Source organism: Ostrea edulis, chromosome 6 (genome assembly GCF_947568905.1).
Source record: "Ostrea edulis chromosome 6, xbOstEdul1.1, whole genome shotgun sequence".
NCBI lineage: Eukaryota > Metazoa > Mollusca > Bivalvia > Ostreida > Ostreidae > Ostrea > Ostrea edulis.
Window position 1 is genome coordinate 12,343,127 of NC_079169.1, and position 23,366 is coordinate 12,366,492.

Sequence of the window (23,366 nt, forward strand, 5' to 3'; positions counted from 1 at the left end):
AAGAACTAGTGTAACCGAGTTCCATATTTTGGGCTGTGTCAACAATGAATCTGACTTAAACACAGTTTTGGAGGCACACAAACGGTCATCACTATGTTCCTTTGTTACCTGGTAAAACTTGATTTAATGTTGGAATAGCATATTTCATTGATGAATTTTACTATTATTTTATGATATGATAATTTCATTTTATTGAGTAAATCAAGGTAAATTTTGTCTCTTCTTGAAAGCTTGTTTTCTCTATGAAAATGAATACCCAGTTGTTGTTTGAAGGTCAGATGATAAGAAGAAAAAGGAGAGGAAGACAAGAAGAATAGTCTGGCAGCACGAAGATGTAAACACAGGAGATAGTATATGTCCATTTACTGCTGACAGAAGTGTTGTTCTCACATGTCAATTTGGAAAAGGAAGGAAATCAAATGCAACTCTTCCTAGGGTAGATTCGCAGGTGAATATTATACAATTATTGCTGTTTGTGAGGTCAGTACAGTGATTCAGCCACCTGAGGAGTGCAATATTCACCAAGCCTGAAGGACGACGTGCATATATTGCACTTTGAAGATGGCTACAATTGTCGTACTGACTGTAAAAACAGCAATGATTGTTTTATTGTATTGATAATATAATATCTCATTTTTTATCTGTGTTCTTTGGCTATTTATTTCATTTATTATCAGTATAAAACAGCTAATTGAAATTTTTTCATAGGTAAAATTTTGAAATGTATATAAGGTTTTCATATTGTAGAATTCAGACCATGTCTATCAAAGAAGAAAAAAAGATTCTTAATACAGAACTAAAAAAAAGTTTGCTGTGATGCAAAACTTCATATCAGATACATAACCAGGTAAAATTTATCATGGACATTTCATATTAATTAATTCAGATGTCCAAAACTATACATCTTTTCATAAGGAATCTCATGCACAATGCATGGAATTTCATGTCAACTTATTTAGAAGGAACACGCAGTATTGCTTGAAATAGGATTCCTGACACAATGCATGGAATCTCATGTCAACTTATCCAGGAGGAGCATGCTGTATTGACTGATATGAGATTCCTTACACAATGCAAGAAATTTAATAGGATGATGTTATTTTCCTTTGCCCACTCAGTAAGTCTTATGGATATGTGACCCATGTGTCCATCATAAAGAACAAACACTGGAGACTTTTCATCATGATGAGGTAAGTATTTGAATAAATGATCCTTGATATAGGACGTAAAGATATACGTGTTGGACCATCCAGAATCACTCATGGTACCTGTTGTGCCCGGACTTGCACCATCAAGAAGACCATCTACAAATCGTTTTCCTGGAAAAAGAAAGTATGGTGGGACTTGTTGCCCAAGAGCATTCCCAGCACCAATGATGGTAATGGTCTGAGACTTCCCAGATGTAACAGCTTGTGTTTTGTATGATGACCCAGACACTATTTTAGGGGGTTTGTGGTCTGTAGACAAGCCTTTCTCATCAATGTTATAAATCACATGTGGTCTCTCTTTAAAGTTATGTTGTGACATGATGTTATCCAGTTCTTTGAAGTAATTATCTATAACATATCTTGTTGCACACTTTGCCCTGGTTGCTTCTAAACTCCTTGGTTTCCTAATCTTCAAATCTGGTCATCTCTGAAGAAAATTATATAACCATTTCAAGCTAAATGGCTTTTCTCTTTGGCGCAATCCAAGATGAATAGCATAATATGAAGCAAGATGTATGGTCTCCACTCTAGAGTAGCCATATCCCAGATCTGTCATTGCATTAAAGAAAAAGGCAACCATAACCACATAGTTGCTTTTATGAATAAAGTATTACTTACTGATATCGTAATTGACAATCTTTAACAACAAAAATCCTTGCTTAACAATTAAATCAATATTAATCTATCATGTATTTTAAATTACCCGCCGCTAAGAAAGTGGTCATTGAAGTTTAATTTATGACGTCACACCGTCTATTCCGATTTATATCAGCAGCAGCACTGTAAAAATGACAAGTCACGAACAGTTAAGTTTGGAGCCGTATATATTTGTGCCCGTTCTTTCGCAAGAAGAAATTGAGAAAAGAAGACGTTCAGTCGAGTCGCAGACAAGGCAGACGGTAAACGTTCTTTATACAAAGGTCTTGAACCTGAACTTGTCATTACGCAAATGATGGATCCACAGTCTTTTCAAATGTCTTGGATGAGTCTGGAATTTCGAAATAAAAAAAACAACCTTCTTTTCACATCTACCCTTCGCATTAGTGTAATTAACTGCTTGCCAGGAAGACATCAACCTATTTATTCAAAAGACCTACCACATGCACATCTTTGCTGATCTCACAGGTGTTTCGGTTCAGGACCCCCCCCCCTTCCGAATAAGCTACATGAGTTGAATTAATTAATTTTTTTGTTGAAAATATTTCTCATGCATGTCAGCAACGTCTTGCATACCCATAATTAAAGTCCAAAATACATGTAATTCAAAATAAGCCCTTTAACACAAATGCCCTCACTGGTTATTATAAGTTCTGTTATAATAACCAGTGAGGGTATTTTTTTTAAAAGGGCTTATTTTGAATTATTTTGGACTTTATGGGTATGCAAGACGTTGTTGACATGCATTAGAAATATTTTCAAGAAAAAAATAATCAAATCACCTCATGTAGCTTATTCGGAGGGGGGATCCTGAACCCAAGCACCTGTGGATGATCTTAGAATCTCATCAAAACCGGAGCAGACGGTGTGACGTCAAAATTATTGATTTTTGTGGTCTTGAATACAAAAGAGTTACACATCATGGCAGCCTCTATAGATCGCGGGAATTTCAATTTTTGATGTTTTCAAATTAGTACTGAAGCTTATCTAGGCGATATATCAACAGAATTGTACGACAAATCTTTATCATATGATTAATCCTATCATTTATCATGTAAAAATATTTTGAGTTGCCTTTCCCTTTAATATGCTGTGAAAGTAAAGCCTCTTGTTCCTGGGAATATAACGGAGAAGGTCCAGATTTCACGGTGTCGACATCAATGCGCCCTTTAATTCTGTCTTTAAGAGTAGTGATTGGAGCTCCATAGGATGTTGCTGCTCTTTGGACAGGTATCCCTTGTTCCAAAACTGCATTAAAAGCCTCATTTAAAACTTCTGGGTCATAATGAGACCGATAAGGCCCTTTCTTCTTTATTTGTGTCTATAATAAGCAAAAAAAAAAAAAAAAAAAAACATTTGGTTGCATAATACACAAAAATATTGTTATGGTAAAAACAGATAAAATCTGCAATATTTGTTTTAGAAGTCCCTTATCGACTTCCGTACCTTTTTTCTCGGGAAGCGTCATTGGAGACTCTTGTCACGTGATGTTTATAGCTTTTCGTAGTAAGATGTACAGACGGTAGTAAAACAATATTTTATTTAAATTTTTATATGCATTGCACATGCATGAAAATTAGGGAATGGTGGAAAGAGGAAATTTTTAACTAAAAAAAGACATGCAGATAATAAATCGAAGGTACTTACCGCACGGATCATCATTTTCACCCAAAACTCGATGTGACAACTCGAAACGTGTGTCTGCGTCAACACAAAACCTCGTGACCTCTGAACTCACGTGCACACCCGATTAAACTCGGAAATACTTAGACCGTCGAAATTAGGTAAGCGTCGAAAACTGGTGACGTCGGGATATGTAAAATTCGCATTTATTGAAATCCCTGTAACATCAATTATTTCTAAGTAGACCGTCTCAGTTTAAAAAATTGACCATATATGAAATTCATACTTTAGATATTAAACCCAGTTGTTTTATATTTTGATCATTAGTGGGAACGCATAACTTTGTGAGAAATCAAAATCTTTCAACAGTACTGAGATAAAAAGAAAATTATATAAAATATTAATATTGCCATATTAAATGCAATCCTTTCCTTTTCATCTAACTACAATAACAAAAATGATAGCGATATAAAGTTTGCCAATTATCAAATTGCTGGTCCAACTTTCAAGCGCTGATAATCAAAGTTAATCTTCATCTACGAGGTATATTGATGCACAGGTTTATATGTTGCTTCACGGTTAGGGAAAGTTTTGCAAATTTTGATCTATAGATGGAGCTTTCGGTCGTAGCAGTGCGAGTTCGTCACCATACATGTGCCAACACCTGCTGTGACGCAGGGCCTCCGTGTCCAAATAACCGTGACGTTCGCCTCCAATGCCAGGCGCTTGGCGAAGGAACAGTCTATACTTACATATATATGCTACCATTTTAGGTTTGACACGAACGGGACCTCCCGATCATTTGTATTTTTGAAACGGGAATTTGATATACATCATTAGATTTGTTTTTAACATGACGGTTCAACTATCGAATCGCAGTGTGAGGAAATAAATGTTCTGAAATTAACGTAAACGTTTACCAAAATGTACATGACTTAGTAGGATTTCCCCTGTAATTGAATCAAACTAATGACTGTTGTAAACGTCGTAAACTCATCGTAAATTTAAACAGAGACGTGCGTGTATTCCATTTAGTCGCGTACCTGCCCCAGAAACGTGTATGGGTTAGTTATTTCAAAGGCATTTGATTTTTGTTTTAAAAAATGGTCATATGAGAAAGAAAAATATTGAAAAAGAGTTCCCATATAGACATTTTATTTCGAACCTGTTATTGATCGGGTATTTTATGACCGCGTCTTTTAGGGGCAAGCTCAGATAATATAAATTTTAAGATTTGGATGGAACATGCTTGATTTTTATATGTTGTTAATCTTGTCGATAAAGATTTATGTTGATATTGCACCAGGTTATCAGCGCATTCTCACCGCTTCCTGGTGTGTGTTCTTACCTGCTGACTTCTTAACGCCATTAAATATTACCTCAAACTTAGTTCTGAAATGACAAATGTATTCTATCATCAAAATTATAAACGTATTGATTTGTTAGTACTTAGTACTAAAATACGTAATGTATTATACAATGTATGTAATCTAATCCACGTGTTTTACATTGCGACTCGGATGTGAGACAAATATTGAAACAAAGCTGGAATTTTGAATATATGTATAATGTGCATAATGTGCCTGTTAGTTTGTATAAAAAATGAAAGCGTTATTAGACAGTTAAACAAAATCTACAAAATAAAACGACTTTTGTTATTAACATAAAAAAGAATGAATTATGAGAAATTAAAAATCAAAACTGGCAATATATTAGTACATAGTTTGAGGTGGGCTATTTATTGGTACTTTGATGAACGATGTGGGGTACACAATGGTGAATAGTCCTAAAACAAGAGACCTATGAGTGTGAAAGGTCACCTGAATGTCACTCAACAAAACGTCAAGATATACATGTTTTGATACAAAGGGTGTATGTTTTTATTTTTCAAACTCCCCGCATGCGGAAGGCCGAGGTGCGACAGACATAAGTCATTTAAACATGTAGTGACAGTTTCATCGTCAAACGCTCGGCATCAGGTGTGAATTTCACGGGTCCTCGGAGATGACCTTAAAAACGGATGTTTCGTGTCACAGTAGGTGTGGCACTCTAAAGAACCCTCACTGCTCAATGACCGTAAGCGCCGAGTAAAGGTCTAAATTTGAAGCTCTTCACCGGTCTTGGTGACGTCTCCATATGAGTGAAAAAATTCTCGAGAGAGACGTTAAACAAGATACAATCAATCATTTAAACTCCGGGACACTAAGAGCCTCAGTGTGTACATCTAAATGACGTGAAAGGAAGTGATGTTAATTTCCTGTCTTCTCTTTTGAAACTCGTGCAAAGATATTCCATTTGTTTCAGTACATCGTGCATCGACATTGCGCACCCATGCAGAACTCCCGGTACTTTCCCTAACGTGAAGAGATAGCTATCGTTTTACCCGACAGTGCACGAATGCGTTTTTATGTATAAAATAATAATAATAAAAAAAAACCAACAACTGAAAACGAGAAATGCTACAAAAGAAGAAATATTTGAGAAATATAGTTTTAATTGGTATGAAAAAAAAATCGTTAAGCCTTTGACTATCTTCATGTTTACTTTGGTATGATTCCATAATTCTTCGGAACTGAAATACTTATCTCAATAATGACATAAGATATTTCTTATCTACTTTGACTTTATTGGTCGGGTGTTTTCTCAAGATCTCAGTATAGTTGATAAATAGCAGGTATCCTAGGACTGGCGCAATCAATCTGAAAGCTTCGATCAGTGAGGAAAGGTAATTTTACTAGTCACTTTTTAAAATTATAATTTTTTACGTTCACGATAATATACGCTATTTATTTATCTAGTTTATAAAACTCGTATTTAGAAATTGAATCTAATCATCTTACATGTAATTCATTAAAACGTTTGATTAACGATACAACATTACTTCAACCAGACACACCTTTCAGGCCGGCAACTTTTGAACCCCCCCCCCTCTCTCTCTCTCTCTCTCTCTCTCTCTCTCTCTCTCTCTCTCTGTATGTGTGCCTTTGTTATATTGAATACTACTGAAAGTAAAGCATCATGACAGTAAATTCACAACCACTTTATATAAACGATATAAGCTATAATACCACCTTCACACTCACGGATTTTTCTTACGAGTCCTTACGGATCTCCGACTCGTAGTCAATCGCAAACATTCGTAAATCACTCGTCGGTAACCGTTAATAACCCGTTACAACTCGCAAGGATCCGTGAAAGTAGGGGAACATTTTCACGATTGTCCACGGATTTCATTTTCCATAAATAACCCGTAAACAACTTGTAACAATCCGTAAGTATCGTAAACTGGTCGCAAGAACACGTAAACTGTTCGTAAGAATCCGTAAAACACTCGTAAAAAGTTTTTTTTTTGTTTTTGTTTTTGTTTTTTTGTTTTTTGTTTTGTTTTTTTTTATACGAATTTTTGTTATCAAGACATCAAAGAAGTTACACATCTTGCATACAATATACATACATGCTGTTACAAGTAATGTCAGTTGTCGAATGATGATACAAAGCCAATTGCGAACACTTTTGAGTCAAAAACGTAAACAATCGTAACTAACTCTTAACTATTCGTAACAGCACGTTATCAACACGGTAGCAGGTTGTGAATTACACGTAAAGCTAAATCGTACATTTCCGTAATATACTCGTAACAATCCCTAAAAAGCTCGTAAAATATCGTAAATTGCTCGTATTTATCCGTGTTCACTCGGAACAAATCGTAAATGTGTGCCGTAAATGCATCGCAAGAACTCGTAATAAACCGTAAATGGCTCGTAAATACTCTTAAAACGTTCTTTAAAGTGTCTAAATCGTAACAATCCGTGTACTTTTACGGATTTGTGGAATGCATAAGGATCCGTAAAAAATCCGTGAATGTGAAGGTACCATTACTGTATTTACATATGTAGTATACGGAAAGTAAAGCGTCTTAGAACATCTACATGTATATATGATAATCAACGAATTTTGAGGAATATCATTTCATTTGGACGCGGGGCTGAATTTGGCTCCACATTTACCATTATCATCGAGCCGATGCTTTATTTGACATAATCATGACTTAGCACATATTTTGTATTGAAAATCAATGAGAATAATTATGATTTGTTTTATTAACTAAAAGAATATCTGTTAACCAATAACTTATATTGAATACGGATAACTCCGTTTACCTGATCAAGATATTGGGCTCACGGCGAGTGTGACCGGTCGACAGGGGATGCTTACTCTTCCTAGGCACCTGACCCCCACGTCTGGTATATCCAGGGGTCTGTGTTTGCCCAACTCTCTATTTTGTATTGCTTATAGGAGTTATGAGATTGGTCACTGTTCCTTATCTTCGCCTTTCATGTGGTGATGTATTCTGTACAATTAGCAATTTATCGGATCAGTTGAATGTTCATAAAATGAATCTGAGAATCTAATGATTCACAAAATTTTAAAACAAAATGAAAAGCATTTTGACCAAAACTAAAATGTAGACATGTTGATTGTATGTAATTTGGACTTAACATTCTCATCCATCCAAAAAAACAAAAACAAAACAAAACAAAAAAAACACCACAACAAAAAAAAACCCAAAACAAAACACGCAGTTTCAAGCGAACTCTATATTTGCAATATTTTTTTCCGAACTTTTCAGCAGTTCTTTATGATAAACCCATGACTATTTCGGATACCTGTAAAATGCGAAACGAAATTGAAACGAAACTTAAACGAAATATACCTAAACGAAAGGAAATATACCGAAACGAAACCCACCGAAACCTTCCGAAACGAAATGAAATAGAAACGAAACGAAATCTAACGAAAGAAAAGGAAAAATATTATATAACCGTACTCATTTTGATAATTATGATAATTTTAGATAAAATGGTAGTCTGGGCTCTTGTGAAAGTTACCACTTATAAATGAAATTCGCCCCCCCCCCCCTTTTGATGTAGTCTATAGGATTAACGGATGTGCTCCATCGGTTAGCATTAATGTTTAAAGAAGCCGATGTTTGAGGGAAAGTAGAAAGCATGAGCACGTGCAAAGTATAAGTTTTAAACGTTGGAAGAAAAACAGGAACACAAAGTCAATATCCGAATTTGATTAAATTATACCATGTTCAATTAGTTTCGGATCCAGAAATTTCAGGGGTTTACAGGTCGGAAGTCTGCGGGAATGCACCAAACGAGGGGAGGGGGTGGGGTTCGCCGGCGTTAGATCCACCTTTGGACAAACATGCATGTTTCAACTTTACTTAATTATTACAAATCAATTTTGTATGCCTAGATATCTTGCAATATAGATTTTAAAGTAATTTATTTCAGATGTAATCGGTTTGAGATGGAACGATGAAAATGACGTCTGTAAAAGCAAATGTGCCTTTTGGTGAGAAGATGGCGGTGTCTACGGTCTTGCTTTTGTTGCTGTATGTTTGGACACTTGGGGTACAGAAAGTAAATGGTCAACGACTCTATTCAACTCCTACATCTATATCAACAGCAAATGTTGCCCGTAAGTTATATACTAGTGTAACGTGCCCGCTTAGTCACATAATTTTGCTTGGGTCTTGAGCCCCCGCAGCTACCTTTCTGAGGTATTTAATTGAAATTGAACTTAATATTAATTCAAAATATTCAAATATTCTTCAATATTAATCTTAATAATAAACGATCCCCATTCAAGCCTCGACCTCAACCATGGTCACTTCGAAGCATCCTCATAGAGTCCCGATGCATACCAAAGCTTGAAGTGACCAACACAAGCAGGCGCTGTCCTGTCACTGATCAGTGACAAGCGACCAGTTACTTCTATTTTACAGAACAACAATTATCTTTTAATGCACTATTCAGTAAACCACAGATCAATAGTGACTTAATATGAAAAGTGCTTGTCCTCATATTTTATATGTTGTATTCTTAATCTCAGCCTCTTGTCGTCGACTCGTCAACTCAATTGCTTTACTACCGGCGGCTGTTTATCTAGTATTTGAGTCACGTGATACACGTTCAACATTCACGGGAGTTTGCAACTTCGAATGTCTTGAAAGAACTCCTCAATATTTTCCATTAATTAACCATTGCCGTTACACTTGTTTCAAAATTATTCTATTTAACCTATGCTGTTGCAGAGTACTTTTTCATTTGAGATCGTATATTAGTGTCTGCTTTTGTCACATTTTGTTCAATATTCGTATAAAACATTGAAATGTTATTTTTAAGATACCGGTATCATCATATTCATGCAATTCTGTAATGCTGACAAAGAATGGCTTACTTGATGTACAGTTTTGTGATAAGAGGAAGTTTGAGAGAAACTTATATGCATCTTATATAAATATTTGTGTGTATTTTTATTTTAGGTTGTCCCGAAATGATACTTTCACCGAGCCTAATTGAAACAGATTTTGGGAAGAGAGCTGTGTTTACTGCGTTTTTAGAACCAAAACTGGATCCTCCCCTTGACGCTCGATGGCAAAGAATTAAGAATGACCGCAATGAAGATATTAATAGATATGATGTAAAATATGAGGAGACTCAACATCTTCCTTCTCCAAAACTTGCCATTAATGACGTCACCTTTGATGACGTTGGATATTATCAACTGCAAGTCAGGATTTCTGGAGGCTGGTGTACTAGTAGTAGTAGAGTTCACTTACGTAAAGTATGGGGAAGTAAGTCTCTCTCTTTCATTTTTCTCTCTCCCCTCTCTCTCTATCTTGATCAGTTTATTCTTTTAAACAGTTTAGTTTAGCTGTTGACAAACTTTAATGATGTATTTATTTCTAAACAATGGAAGTTCATCAAATGAATAGTAATTACTTTTAGTGCAGCATTTTACGTATTTCTTTCTTATTTTCAGTTTTACAGTATGGTGTGAAATGTAATTTTGATGGCGAATGTGATGAAAAACGAAAGAATTTACAATGCTCAAACAGCAAATGCCTGTGTCAGTCTTCCTATTATCACCAGAATCAGATGTGTTTTGCTAGTACGTAATATTCTTCTAACAAAAAGTACATTCTTCAAGTCATTATTCATCCAAGCAGCTATTAATTGCCTTAAAGTAGTACTCTGGAAGTTACAGTAAAAGTATACATAAATATCAAGCGAATTCTTATAAATTGAAAATAATTACTGTAAATGTTTTGCGCAAGTACCTAATATCGCGAATGACTCGTAGATTATGGGAGTGATCTGCTGCTCCAGAGTTTTTACATGAATGTTACATATAGCTATATAAGAATAAAAGCGAGTAATTTTATTTTGCGAATGGTGTTTCTCGCGAAATTACGCGACAATGAATTCCTTGAGTATATTTAGAGATCTAAAGTAATTTTTTACACAATAATTTAATTTATCTTGAACTGTACATGTGTACTTGTTGACAGAAATATTAGACACTGTACCTTCTAAGTTTAACTATTCAAATCACTGTACATGTGAAATGTTACTATATTAAAACACAGTATTCCATAAAAGTTGAAAAATAAGTATGTATATCATCGTTATTCTTAAAAATCATATATGTAATTTCTAACGCACAAATTGTTAATTGTTTTAGGGTGATGATAATGACACTCCGATGATTGCGTTTTTGTTTGTTATTTAAAACGCGTTGTTGAATATACAATTACATATAAAAATGCTTTTAACATCAATAACTGGTCACACATGTATAACTATTCAATGTATTTCCATTGCAGAATCCAACCTCAGAGCCGTCTTTGTAAACTACAACATTACAACATCTGAGATAAATGTGAAGTGGAGACATCCAACCACGCACTCTGACCTGATACAGTCCTACAGAGTCACTGTTAGAGATAATGGCGGATCCACCAGAGTCAACATCTCTGTTGGGAGACAAACCAGCTACAGCTCTGAACTCAAATTTGACCCTGGTCATTTGTACTACTTCAAAGTCACATCTACTGTACAACTAACTGACCCAGTGCAAACGTTTTACACCTCAAGAGAACAAAAGCTAGTTGTAGGTGGGTCGCTATATTTTGTAATTATATTTTGATTCTTCTTTATTATTCTATTACTTGTGTGGATATTTACTGATATTTTGGAATATATATATATATATGTGTGTAAAACATTTACATGAGGTCTTCTTTACTGGTATTGATACTATTTTGAAACTGAATGGATATACACGTACATGTATCGAAAGACCAAGTAGCCCTTTATCAAAATTATACATTTCATGATCCCAAGGATAGGGGTTTTGGTACCAGGATGTAGTCAAAATGATATGCTTGATATATACTTAGGAAAAGCAGAAAGGCGTGTACCAAACTTATTAATTTCGCAACCCAAGGGCTCTGACTCTAGGGTTGGTTCAATATAGTCAATATAGTGTTAATATAGCATATATTATGTGAAGTACTTACAATGTAATCAGAATATATACTTTTGGAGGCATTTGTATGTGAAAAGTGAAGGTGAGGAACAGTGATCAATCTTATCAATCTTATAATCAATACAAAATAGCGAGTTGGCGAACATGGACACCTGAATATACCAAAGGTGGGATCAGGTGCCCCGGAGATGTGAGCACCACCATTTGACAGGTCACATCCGCCATGACTCTATATCTTGATCAGGTAAACGGAGTAATCCGTTGTCAAAATCATTGTGCCAAGAACGGCCTATCAATCGGTATGAAACAAGTCAGACAGCAGTTGACCCAATGATAGGTTATATTGGCAAAGTAGAACATTATAACGACCATAGAATTTGCGAAATGTTAACTTTAAACAAGACTGTTGAAACCCCTGTAACATTACGTTGTTTGTCAATAGCCTGTCTTGATTTCAAAAACGTCATATGCAGGTGATAACGGAATATTGCTACATAAATATGGTAAGGTTACGATCATGGAAAAGCTGCAACACATGATAATCGTTTGACATAATGTTCTATACAGAATACAATACTGCTGCTGAATAGTAGGTGATAGCTTAGATATGCAGAACGGGAAAAGAATTCTATATTTCATAGCCTTTGGAGCTAGTGATACTTTAGGTATTGTTCCTCGCTCACCTTACTTTTGTCCGCTTGTATGTCCGTCTGTAGTCTTTTCACATGTTCGACTTCTTCTCCAGGACCTTCGGACTAATTTCAAGCAAAATTGGCAACAACCATCCTTAGACGAAGGGATTCAAGTTTGTACAAATTATGCCAACATCTTTCTTAAAGGGAGATAACAACGAAATAGCAAAAATACACTGAAATAAAAAAATCTTCTTTACAACAACCAAGGGTCATGTTTCCTTCAAAGGGGAGACAATAACGAAAATGCTAAAATATGGTGGGTCATTTAACAATCATCTTAAGGACCACTTGGCCATAAAAGTTGAAATTTATATGAACACTTTTTGACATAGTGCTAATTTAAGCTACTTAAAATCATGTCCCGCAGGGTTAAGAAAGGGCCATAATAGGAGGTAAAATTTTTACATACGAATACAGTACATGACTCGAGTTTTATATAGCCCTCCGTGGAAATACCACAGTGGAAAATCCACGGAGATCCACCTTACCCTCCGTGTTCCACGGTGTGTGTTATTTTATTCTAGGAGCTTTGTTGTGACCATGGGAGCCTTGCGGAAGGTGTGCAAATATTTTGTAGGCTACATAATCGTGATAAAGATGGAATTTTAAGAAAAGTAAAAATGCCAATACCCCCTCCCCCTGATAATCATATTTATATAATAATTGTTTTTCAGCATTTTGAGACACTTCCAACGATATCCAATACTATATATTGTTTGTGAGGAAAAACTGGTTTTGATTTCTTCCCTCTAGTCTTCCAATCCCTTTCTTCATTAAAATATTCTTAAATTCTATGTTTAATAATAATGCGTACTGCAGGCAATTTCTGTTTTGAATGCGAATTAGCGTCTTCAGTAAATGAAAAAACATACAACATGTAATGGGGATATTCAATAATTACCGATGCTCTCTCTCTCTCTCTCTCTCTCTCTCTCTCTCAAATGCGGTGTTTAAGGTACTGACAAACAAGTTGATGGTACAGGAGTTTCATCAATCTCGCTTGAAGTCAGCATTTCGCAAATTCTATGGTCGTTCTAACGATCTAGTTCATCAATACAACCTATCATTGGGTCAAATGCTGTCTGACGTGTTTGATACCGATTGTTAGACCGTTCTTGACACACTGATTTTGACTACGGATAACTCCGTTTACCTGATCAGGATACAGGGCTCACGGCGGTTGTTAACGGTTGACAGGGGATGCTTACTCCTCCTAGGCAACTGCTCCCACTTCTGGTGTGTCCATGGGACCGTGTTTGTCCAACTATCTATTTTGTATTGCTTATAGGAGTTATGAGATTGATCACTGTTCGTTATCTTCACCTTTCATGAAGCAATATTCCATTATCACCTGCATATGGTGTTCATATTTCTCAACTGATTTGATACGTGCTCTTGTTCTGCGTATGATCGGTATTTAAATCGAGGCAAGCTACTGACAAACATGTTGATAGTACAGGGGTTTCAACAATCTCAATTGAGGTCAGGATTTCGCAAATTCTATGGTTGTTATAACGATCTAGTTCGTCAATAACACCTATTATTGGGTCAGATGCTGTCTGACGTGTTTCCTATCATACCGATTGTTAGGTCGTTCTTGGTACAATGGATAATTCTGTTTACCTGATCAGTATGATCTTGTGACTTTGATCTGGAAGTTTGGCCATCTTTTAATGAAAATCTGACCTATTTAATATATCGTGGACTATCTAAGGTAGAGTTTCATATCTTGCCTAGACCTTTCATTTCACATCATATTCGTTGACTTTAAGACCTTCAACTCACACTTGTATCCACTTTTAATAAATCATAACCTATTAAGTATATCAGGAACTATTTTAGGTAGGATTTTCATAATTGGTATAGACCTCCTTTATGATAAGACCCTTTTGTACTTGGTTGAACAAAGACAGAGTTATGTTGGCTCAGGTGAGCAATATGGCCAATGAAGCTCTGGTATAGTTAGATTATTTCATGCGACACTTAAATGATTATATATGCCGTATCAAACATTATGTTTTAATGTTGGACGAATATGCTAATTTCAACAAATTATTTGTTGGTATTAAAGAAGTACTACATTTACCATTGTTTGTAGAACCATTCCCTCCTGGTGCTATAAATAGAAACGCCAGCAATTTCCATCCTGAAAAAGTTCATTTAAAATGGACAGCCCCAGGAAACAAAACACGTGTCGACCGATACCAAATCACAATTGGTCGTTACACCTACTACACAAGTTCAATTGAAAAGTCCATTTCACAAAGATTGGAACCCGGTTCAAATTATACAGTTACAATTATAGCAGAAAGCTCGTACGGATATTCCTATGGAAGAGAAAGCAAGCCATATGTGGAACAAATCAAAACACTACGTGAGTGTGAATTTTCGAAAAGTCGTGTTACTTATATTATATCAGCTATTTGTTGTATGTTGAAAACAATTAAACTTACATGGTATTTCGTATTTGATAAGCATGTAGTACTTGTACGTCATATCCTGGGATGTTTGTGATGTTATTGTTTTCTTCGTATTCTAAATCAAGGTATTCCAAAAGTCATTATCACCGGGAGCAGTTCCATTTATCCCCCATATCTGTCAACCCTGGAGATTAAAGCTTCTCTACAAAATTATTCCGACTTTCCGCCGACGTTAGAGACAAGATGGCAAAGGAATGGCGTAGACATCAACATAACAGACATGAGATATAGCGGCAGTTCTCTCGATCTGTTTAATCCTAAACTGGTCATCAATAGAGTGGATTTCGAGCATGAAGATAGTGCAAGATATCGATGTACAGCACATAATTCAGAAGGATGGGGAACAAGCGAAGCTTACAAACGGGTGTATGTGAAAGGGAGTACGTAATTTTTTTCCCAACAGATCTTGTAAAATTACCAGTATAAAATGGTATGTAAGTAGTGATCTATATTGAACTTGTACGGTATTGACATTTTAAAAAATCTAAATAGCCAACAGATGAATATTTTAAGTATAAAAGTACTTTTTGTTTGCTTGTATGTTGTTTTATGTTCTTTTTGAGAATTTTTCACTGATGTACTCGTAGTTGTAAAGACGTTACCAGCAATACAAACTGTGATCTATACACAACGCTGGGAACAGGACATGTGGCAGTCAGGGTCCTTTATCATGTACAATGTCTACCGTGACTCGGAACCCTCTTTTTGAGGTCATATCAAAACGGTATATAGGGGTCACGGTGGGTGTTACCGGTCGACAGGGGATGCTTCCTCCTCCGAGGCACCTGACCCCACCTCTGGTGTATCCAGGGGTCCATGTTTGCCCAACTCTTTATTTTGTATTGCTTATAGGAGTTATGAGATTGATCACTGTTCATTATCTTAGCCTTTCATTCATTACTTACGACAAGACCTTTAATGTGAACCAATTTCGTACGGTCTGTAACTTTCACTGCTAATGTCGGGAGCTTTGTGAAGAAAACTCGCCACGTACATGTATGTGAAAACACCTTAGGTTTAAAGCAATACCTGAATCAAGAATCGCGCAATTGTGAAGCCAGCGCTTTTTTAAACTACTAGGTTACTGTGATCGTATTTCATACTTGTATTATTAGGTGTATGGAAGGTGACGATACCACGATAATGATACATTTTGATACATGTATACTGATTTTGCATTTTAAAAAAAATACTGAACATTTCTAATATGTTTAATGAAAATACATAATTATTTGCTCTCTTAGTAATGAATCAGTCGAATTTTTAAGCCAGAACATTATTTTGTATGTACAATGGTCTTATTACAAACCATATCTCAATTTGCTCTCTTATTAATACATTTGTGTAATATTTAAAGAGGTTCGCACCTGGGATTTGGAGTAATGTCATTTTTTGGGAAGTCTATTTTTGATTTCTACATCGAAAGATTAGGAAATTAAAACAGAAAAACTGGGATCGCAATGTTTGTTATTGAGCCACAGTGTTTTAACCATGACCTTTTTGCACTTAAAACTGACTCAAGATTTATTCAATCAAATTTGATTTGTATATTGGGTTCAACACACCATAATCAACACAAACCAATCACTACATAAAATAGATACATGATCATGTCTTCTAACAATATATATATAAAATGTTTAATACAAGTAATGGAAATAAATAATGACCCTTTTGCGCTTGATATATGATACTAATTCATATCAAATTTGAGAATTTAACAAGACATGTTAGGAGTAATGTCAATTTCTAAAATTTCATATAATTGTTAAGGTATTCTTTGAAAATTTTAAATGGAATTATAAAGTGGAGGTTAGAGATTAAATGTTTTAATTATTCTTTAAGTCAGAACGTTTTTGCGCAATTGTCATATTACAAATTATATTCAAATGCTAGATATGTACCCTCTTCAATGAGCCACTCTCGACTGCTACATATACCTTTATGCCTAAACTGAATTATATCTCACGCTGCAACTCAATGTCTTTATATTGATTTATTCATTATTTGTACATCAGGTATTAAATTTCTTGAGCCGTGTAATAAGACCAGGGAATGCCTTGAAAGTAGAAGTTTGACCTGCCGTAACAACAAATGTCTGTGTGATTCCTGGTATTACCACAGAAACAAAGTTTGTTATAGCAGTAAGTATATATTCATCAGGCAGGTAATATTTTATATATTTAAGCGATTCATGATGGTAAGATGTTACTTTAGAATAGAGCTCACATTTTTTGAACGCTATCGTAAAATGATATTTAAAATCAATGTAGATGTTGAGTTTGTAATATTGCAACAGGAAGTGATCTACGGGCACAATCAGTTCGTGTTCAAAGTTCTACATGTGACATGACGATCACATGGCAGCCTCCCTCTAGGGACCAGGATCTGGTGTCAGGGTACCAAGTCATTACGTCAGAGTACCAAGTCATTACACCAGGCAATACGCAGTCAGAGACAGTTTCTGTTGGGAAAGAGACGGAGTACACGACACCTTGTAAACTACAACCTGGACGGCGATATAGAACCCACATCCGATCTAAAATTCAATTAAGCGATCCTAAACAGGAAATAAATGTAGATTCCATTTCCTACCATAGAATTCTAGGTAACTGAATACTAAATTTATATTCTATGTAACTTGTTTCTTACTCTTTTATTTCTTTATACATATATATGTATCGGTAACGTTTCAACTTTCATCTATTAACAATAATCAGTTTCATTCATATGTCGATTCGATATATCCCTGTGAAATCGAGATAGAAGACACCACCACAAAATCCTCCACATCTGCTTCGTACTTAGATATTGTAATGCGTGTTTCGATATACAAACTGACCATACACAGAACATGCTCTAGCATATCGAATCAGTTGAGAGATGAAAACACCATATGCAGGTGATAATGGAATATTGCTACATAAAATTGGAAGTTGACGATGGAGAAGTTGACATTATCCCGTTTGTCACAAAGCTGGGTTTTTAGTTTGCCGTTAATTTCCACTTTTAATAAAATATCTAAGCATGAAGCAGAAGTGAATGACTCTGTGGTGTCTTTTATTTCGAGTTCACCGGGATATATCGAATTGACATGTGAATGAAAATTATTATTGTTAATAGATTATACATCGTCGATATATCTAAAGGAGTTATGAGATTGATCACTGTTCGTTATCTTCACCTTTCTTATTTACCCTGCAAACTCAGACACATATAACAATGGAATATCCATACAATGAGGCGGATAAGCAGAGAGATGAAGGTGAAGATAACTAACAGTGATCAATCTCATAACTCCTATAATGTAAAACTTATGCGGTACCAATTTTGATGCACCAGATGCGCATTTCGACAAATTATGTCTCTTCAGTGATGCTCAACCGAAATGTTTGAAATCCGAAATAACAATGAAGTTTTAGAGCTATCATAGGCAAAAACAGTGTGCCAAAAAAGTGGAATCATATTCGTCTAAGGATAAGAGCTATGCATGAGGGAGATAACCCTTAATTTTGAATTGAAATTCTAAATTTTATAACAGCAATTAAATATACATCCGTATTTTCAAGGTAGTAACGAAGCTGATGGGCTGTATAGACCCTCGGGGACTAACAGTCCACCAGCAAAGGCCTCGACCCGGGGTCATAATGTAAAACTTATACGGTGCCAATTTTGATGCACCAGATGCGCATTTCGTCAAATTATGTCTCTTCAGTGATGCCCAACCGAAATGTTTGAAATCCGAAATAACAATGAAGTTTTAGAGCTATCATAGGCAAAAACAGTGTGCCAAAAAAGTGGAGTCAAATTCGTTTAAGGATAAGAGCTATGCGTGAGGGAGATAATCCTTAATTTTGAAATGAATTTCTAAATTTTATAACAGCAATTAAATATACATCCGTATTTTCAATTATTATTATAATTATATATTATTATTATGTATAAGTAATACAAAATAGATAGTTGGGCAAACACGGATCCCTGGACACACCAGAGGTCGGGCAACACATAGAAATGTACTATATTTATCAATTTACGTCAGCTTTGAAATATTGGAAAGGAGAATATTGTGAGATGATACCTCGTTACAGAATATTGTGAGATGATACCTCGTTGCAGGTGGTGACAGGAATCATACTGTGCTTATACTACCATGTGATTATATATATCAATTAATACAATAAAATCAATTTGTTTTAAGTATTAAAACTAAATACAAATTCACACTATCCATTAAGGTTGTCCTTGATGTATTGTGCATGTAATTGATTTGTTTGTTACATAACAGAGCCATTAAAACCTGGACCAATTTTACGAAGTTTGAGTAATTTTTCCGCTGACAATCTGTATTTGAGATGGGAGGCATCTGGACAGAATAGCTTTGTTAGCCGCTACAGAGTCACGATAGGCGATCGTAGTCAGCAAACCATAGCCAGTGTTCCGGAGATCGACTGGGAAGAACTCCTGCTACCCGTTACTATGTATAACGTCACCATTACAGCAATTAGTTATGGATATATAACTAACTATCCTTCTTATGGAACACGGGAGAGTTTACCATCAAATTACTGGATAGAGACAGCAGATAGTAAGTATTGCGTAATTGTATTTGAAACGAATTCCTAGAAGAGCTTTCTTCTATAAGCCATTTCTACCAGTCTATAAGTATCTTCCTAAGACTTTAAAACTAGAAATTTCACAACATGTGACAAACGTAAGGTTGACGTAGCATATTTAATTCCATTTACTGTTACAAACCTATAGTAAAGGCTGGATTTCATATTGCGTACCTCCATTGTTGTTTTTTGATATCTAAATGTAACTGCAAAAAAAAGCAAAAATATTGTTTGGATAACAGTAGTGCAACAGCAAATTATGATTTGAAACCTTTATGATTACATGTATTGAAAATAATTTTACAATATCATCAAAGTGACTTTCTGATAGTAAGATGTACGATGCACATGATAGCCAGGGCTTCTTTCTTTGGTTGTTTCTGTTTGATGTTTCTGTTTTATATCATCATTCAGTATTCCTTGTTCCAAAGAAAAACACAGTGTGATGTAAACATATCTCATTAGACGCAAATTTTACCTTGCACTGCAGGATATATACTAGTGGTATTTCTGGATGTTAAACCGGATGTGGGGATGTAAAATGATTTGGTTATATCTTGATTTACGCCTCATTCGAGAATTTTGCACGCGTGTACAGACATCATCAATGAAGTAACATAAGTTTTTATCTATGCATTACGCTTACGGTCATACTGACGCCTACTATAGTACTTTTAAGACATCAGAAATACCCGCGTGTTTTCATGCCGGGCAATTAGTGGATAGGAGTAAAATTAAGAACTTTATTGTTTGGTGTGTATGGGAATGATAAGCTCATTAGAGCAAATAAGCCTTACATGGACGGCTTATAATTAGCTGTTTATGCAAATGTCCACCTGCTTTTGTATATGTTTCACCTCATAAATTTCGACACTTCCCTTTGAAACTATATAGTTTTTCTTGAAATAAAACGCCGATGTTTGATGAACACGAATATTGTTTGTACTTCCTGTTTTGTGTATATGCCAGGTCAGTACACTGGAAAAGCCTACATGTCTTATGGAGATGGGGATTACGTCTTACGAGGAGATGACGTCACAACGGGTCCCCTTAGGTCGCCCACAACAGTTTACGTCGGAGATGGATCGGATGGAGGGTTTAATTCAGTTGTTGTATGTTTTATTTCATTTTATGAACGACGAGTAACTTTTTTTATAATTCCATTTTCAAGTTTTTCTTTGAGATAACCTATGAAGCTCCAATATGGCTTCTCTATATCAAAAACTGAATGTTGATTAATTTTCTCACTGGCATGCAAATGAACAACTTGTCATGACGTCATTTGGCGGAGACTATGGATATGTTCACGGTATGCCATATATATTTCGATTTCTATTGGCAATATTTTTATATATCGAATTTATTATTTCTTTTTATTTCAAATATGATTATAAGGAATCAAAGTATAGTTTTTTGGACAAATGATTAAGTGATTACATACGATGAATGGAAGTTATCACATTTTCCAGGGTGCTTAATTACCTTAAATATTAAGTGAAGATAACGAAGTTATAACACTCATAACTCCTAGAAAGAATATACAAAATAGAGAGTTGGGCAAACACGGACCCCTGGATATACCAGAGGTGGCGTCAGGTTCTTAGTAGGAATCTATATTAGATTTAACTAAAAGTACCAAGAAGAGCTGTATTTGACGAGTATATGAAGTCTCAAACCGTTTTATTTGATATAACGGTGGCAGTTTTACAGTTAGTGAATTTGATTAAAATATTATTTTATCTCTATTAAATCGTATCTTATTGTAAGTTGTATTTCAGATGGGTAGCTTAGATGCAGAGTTTTGAAATTCGAATCTCATATTTCGATCCCGTGGGGATCCGGGTTAGAATAGATCCTTAGTACCCCTTGCTTGTCGTAAGAGGCGACTAAATGGGGGCGGTCCTTCGGATTAGACCATAAAAATCGAGGTCCCGTGTCACAGCAGGTGTGGCACGATAAAGATCGCTCCCTGCTCAAAAGCCGTAAGTGCCGAGCATAGGCTTACGTTTTACAGTCCTTCACCGGCAATGGTGACGTCTCCATATGAGTGAAATATTATCGAGAGGGACGTTAAACAATATACAACCAATCAATCATATTTCAAGGAAGCCTCTATGGGTTTCAAGAAAAGAGGTGATTTGGAATGTGCATATTCTATTGCTGAAATTGCTAATTCTTAGAAAAAAGTTCATTTCTTGATTTCGCATGTCACATGTAATGAACTTGGGGAAAACACAATATTAATGTAGGTCTACTGTAAAAGTAATGTTTGCTTCTCAACTGCGATAAATTCATATTGTATTTTTAGAAAATACATGAGTACATTAATTTACACTTTGTTCTCTTTTGTGCAATGGTAAGTGGGCTAATTTATGGTCAACGCTGCAATATGATATACATCTAGTATACTATCAAATAAATGACAAACTTAAATCATTAATGCAACGATTAATCCATTGCCATCAATTGCGACAGATATTTAATACGCGGTGTATACTTTTGCATTTTAGATTGGTTCTAATGGAGTTATTGGACTTGGAGAAATGTTCAACAGCATAAATGTATATGAAATGGATTCCATCAAAATGAAAGAAAAACGGATCATTTGTCCTTTTTGGACAGACCTGTCATCGGGCGACACTGCTGGGAAAGTGTACTATAACACTTATAGAAGGTTCGTAACATAAAAACATTTTTCGCTTCAAAATAAGTATCGGAACAAGTAATTACATATAGTATACAGGGTTAAAGTGAATCACTTCTAATGAAGACAAACAATAAAAATGTATTTTCCTGTGAGTTTTATTTCTTGATTTATGGTATAGACAAAATGAACTATTGTACATTTTCTATGGATTTTATAGAGGAATAAAGGGAGATAATGTAGACTCGGTGTTCATGGAGAAAGCGGACAGTATTGTCAAGCAACATTTCAAGGATCTGCAAGATTTCAAAGCCACGTGGCTCGTGAAAGTTACGTGGGAAAATATGACCCTGTATGGGAACAAACAACAGGTACATGCGTTGTGTTGATCGAACAATTCATTCTCAAGAATCCAGTTATTATTCATTAATGTTGAAATGAGTTTTTTACACCGTGCATCTGGTTTGAAAAAGAACGAAACGTCTAAATCTTGTCTGTCATTTTAGGATATCAGGAAAATATCTACTCTATAATTAAAGTAAAGCTTGGATAATTCGCTGGTTTTGTCCTCGAATATTGTCAACGATTAAATTAATGTACATCACCACATGTACAACGTGCTAATGTTGTACGGATAATGTAGCTTCACAATGTAGGAATGTGATAATTAGAATGAAGATATTTATGAGCAAACTTTAATGTACATGTATATTGAATGCATGGAAACACAAAAATATGTACCAAACCTAGACGTATACTCTATGTAAAACGGATATACTGGAAAGTAACCATCCAATCGCATACCGTGAAATGAAGATATCGAACAGTGATCAATCCCATAAATCTTACAACAAATACAAAATCAAGGGTACATATGGATCCCTGAACACATCAGTGCTTAGTAGTAAGTACCCACTGTTGACCGGTAACATCCGCCGTCAGCCCTAAAGGAAAGGTGAAGATAACGAACAGTTATCAATCTCAAAACTACTACATGTATAAGCAATACAAAATAGAAAGTTAAGCAAACGACGACCCCCGGATATACCAGAGGTGGGATCTGGCCCCAGGATCATGAAACATCTTAAGCTTAAGTC

General features: G+C 35.4%; 1 protein-coding gene across 1 annotated transcript in view; it reads left to right on the forward strand.

Moving 5' to 3' along the window:
* Nucleotides 1-6,195: 6,195 nt before the first annotated feature.
* LOC125648183 (uncharacterized) overlaps nt 6,196-23,366 on the forward strand; it is a 45,988-nt gene continuing 28,817 nt past the window's right edge. The window contains exons 1-13 of the mRNA XM_056141548.1: nt 6,196-6,213; nt 8,792-8,978; nt 9,826-10,137; nt 10,326-10,454; nt 11,170-11,460; nt 14,628-14,903; nt 15,075-15,389; nt 17,028-17,153; nt 17,309-17,617; nt 19,298-19,597; nt 20,595-20,737; nt 22,136-22,299; nt 22,490-22,640. Of these exons, the coding sequence (XP_055997523.1) occupies nt 8,816-8,978; nt 9,826-10,137; nt 10,326-10,454; nt 11,170-11,460; nt 14,628-14,903; nt 15,075-15,389; nt 17,028-17,153; nt 17,309-17,617; nt 19,298-19,597; nt 20,595-20,737; nt 22,136-22,299; nt 22,490-22,640 (2,679 nt within the window). The 5' untranslated portion in view covers nt 6,196-6,213; nt 8,792-8,815. The remainder of the gene's footprint in view (nt 6,214-8,791; nt 8,979-9,825; nt 10,138-10,325; nt 10,455-11,169; nt 11,461-14,627; nt 14,904-15,074; nt 15,390-17,027; nt 17,154-17,308; nt 17,618-19,297; nt 19,598-20,594; nt 20,738-22,135; nt 22,300-22,489; nt 22,641-23,366) is intronic.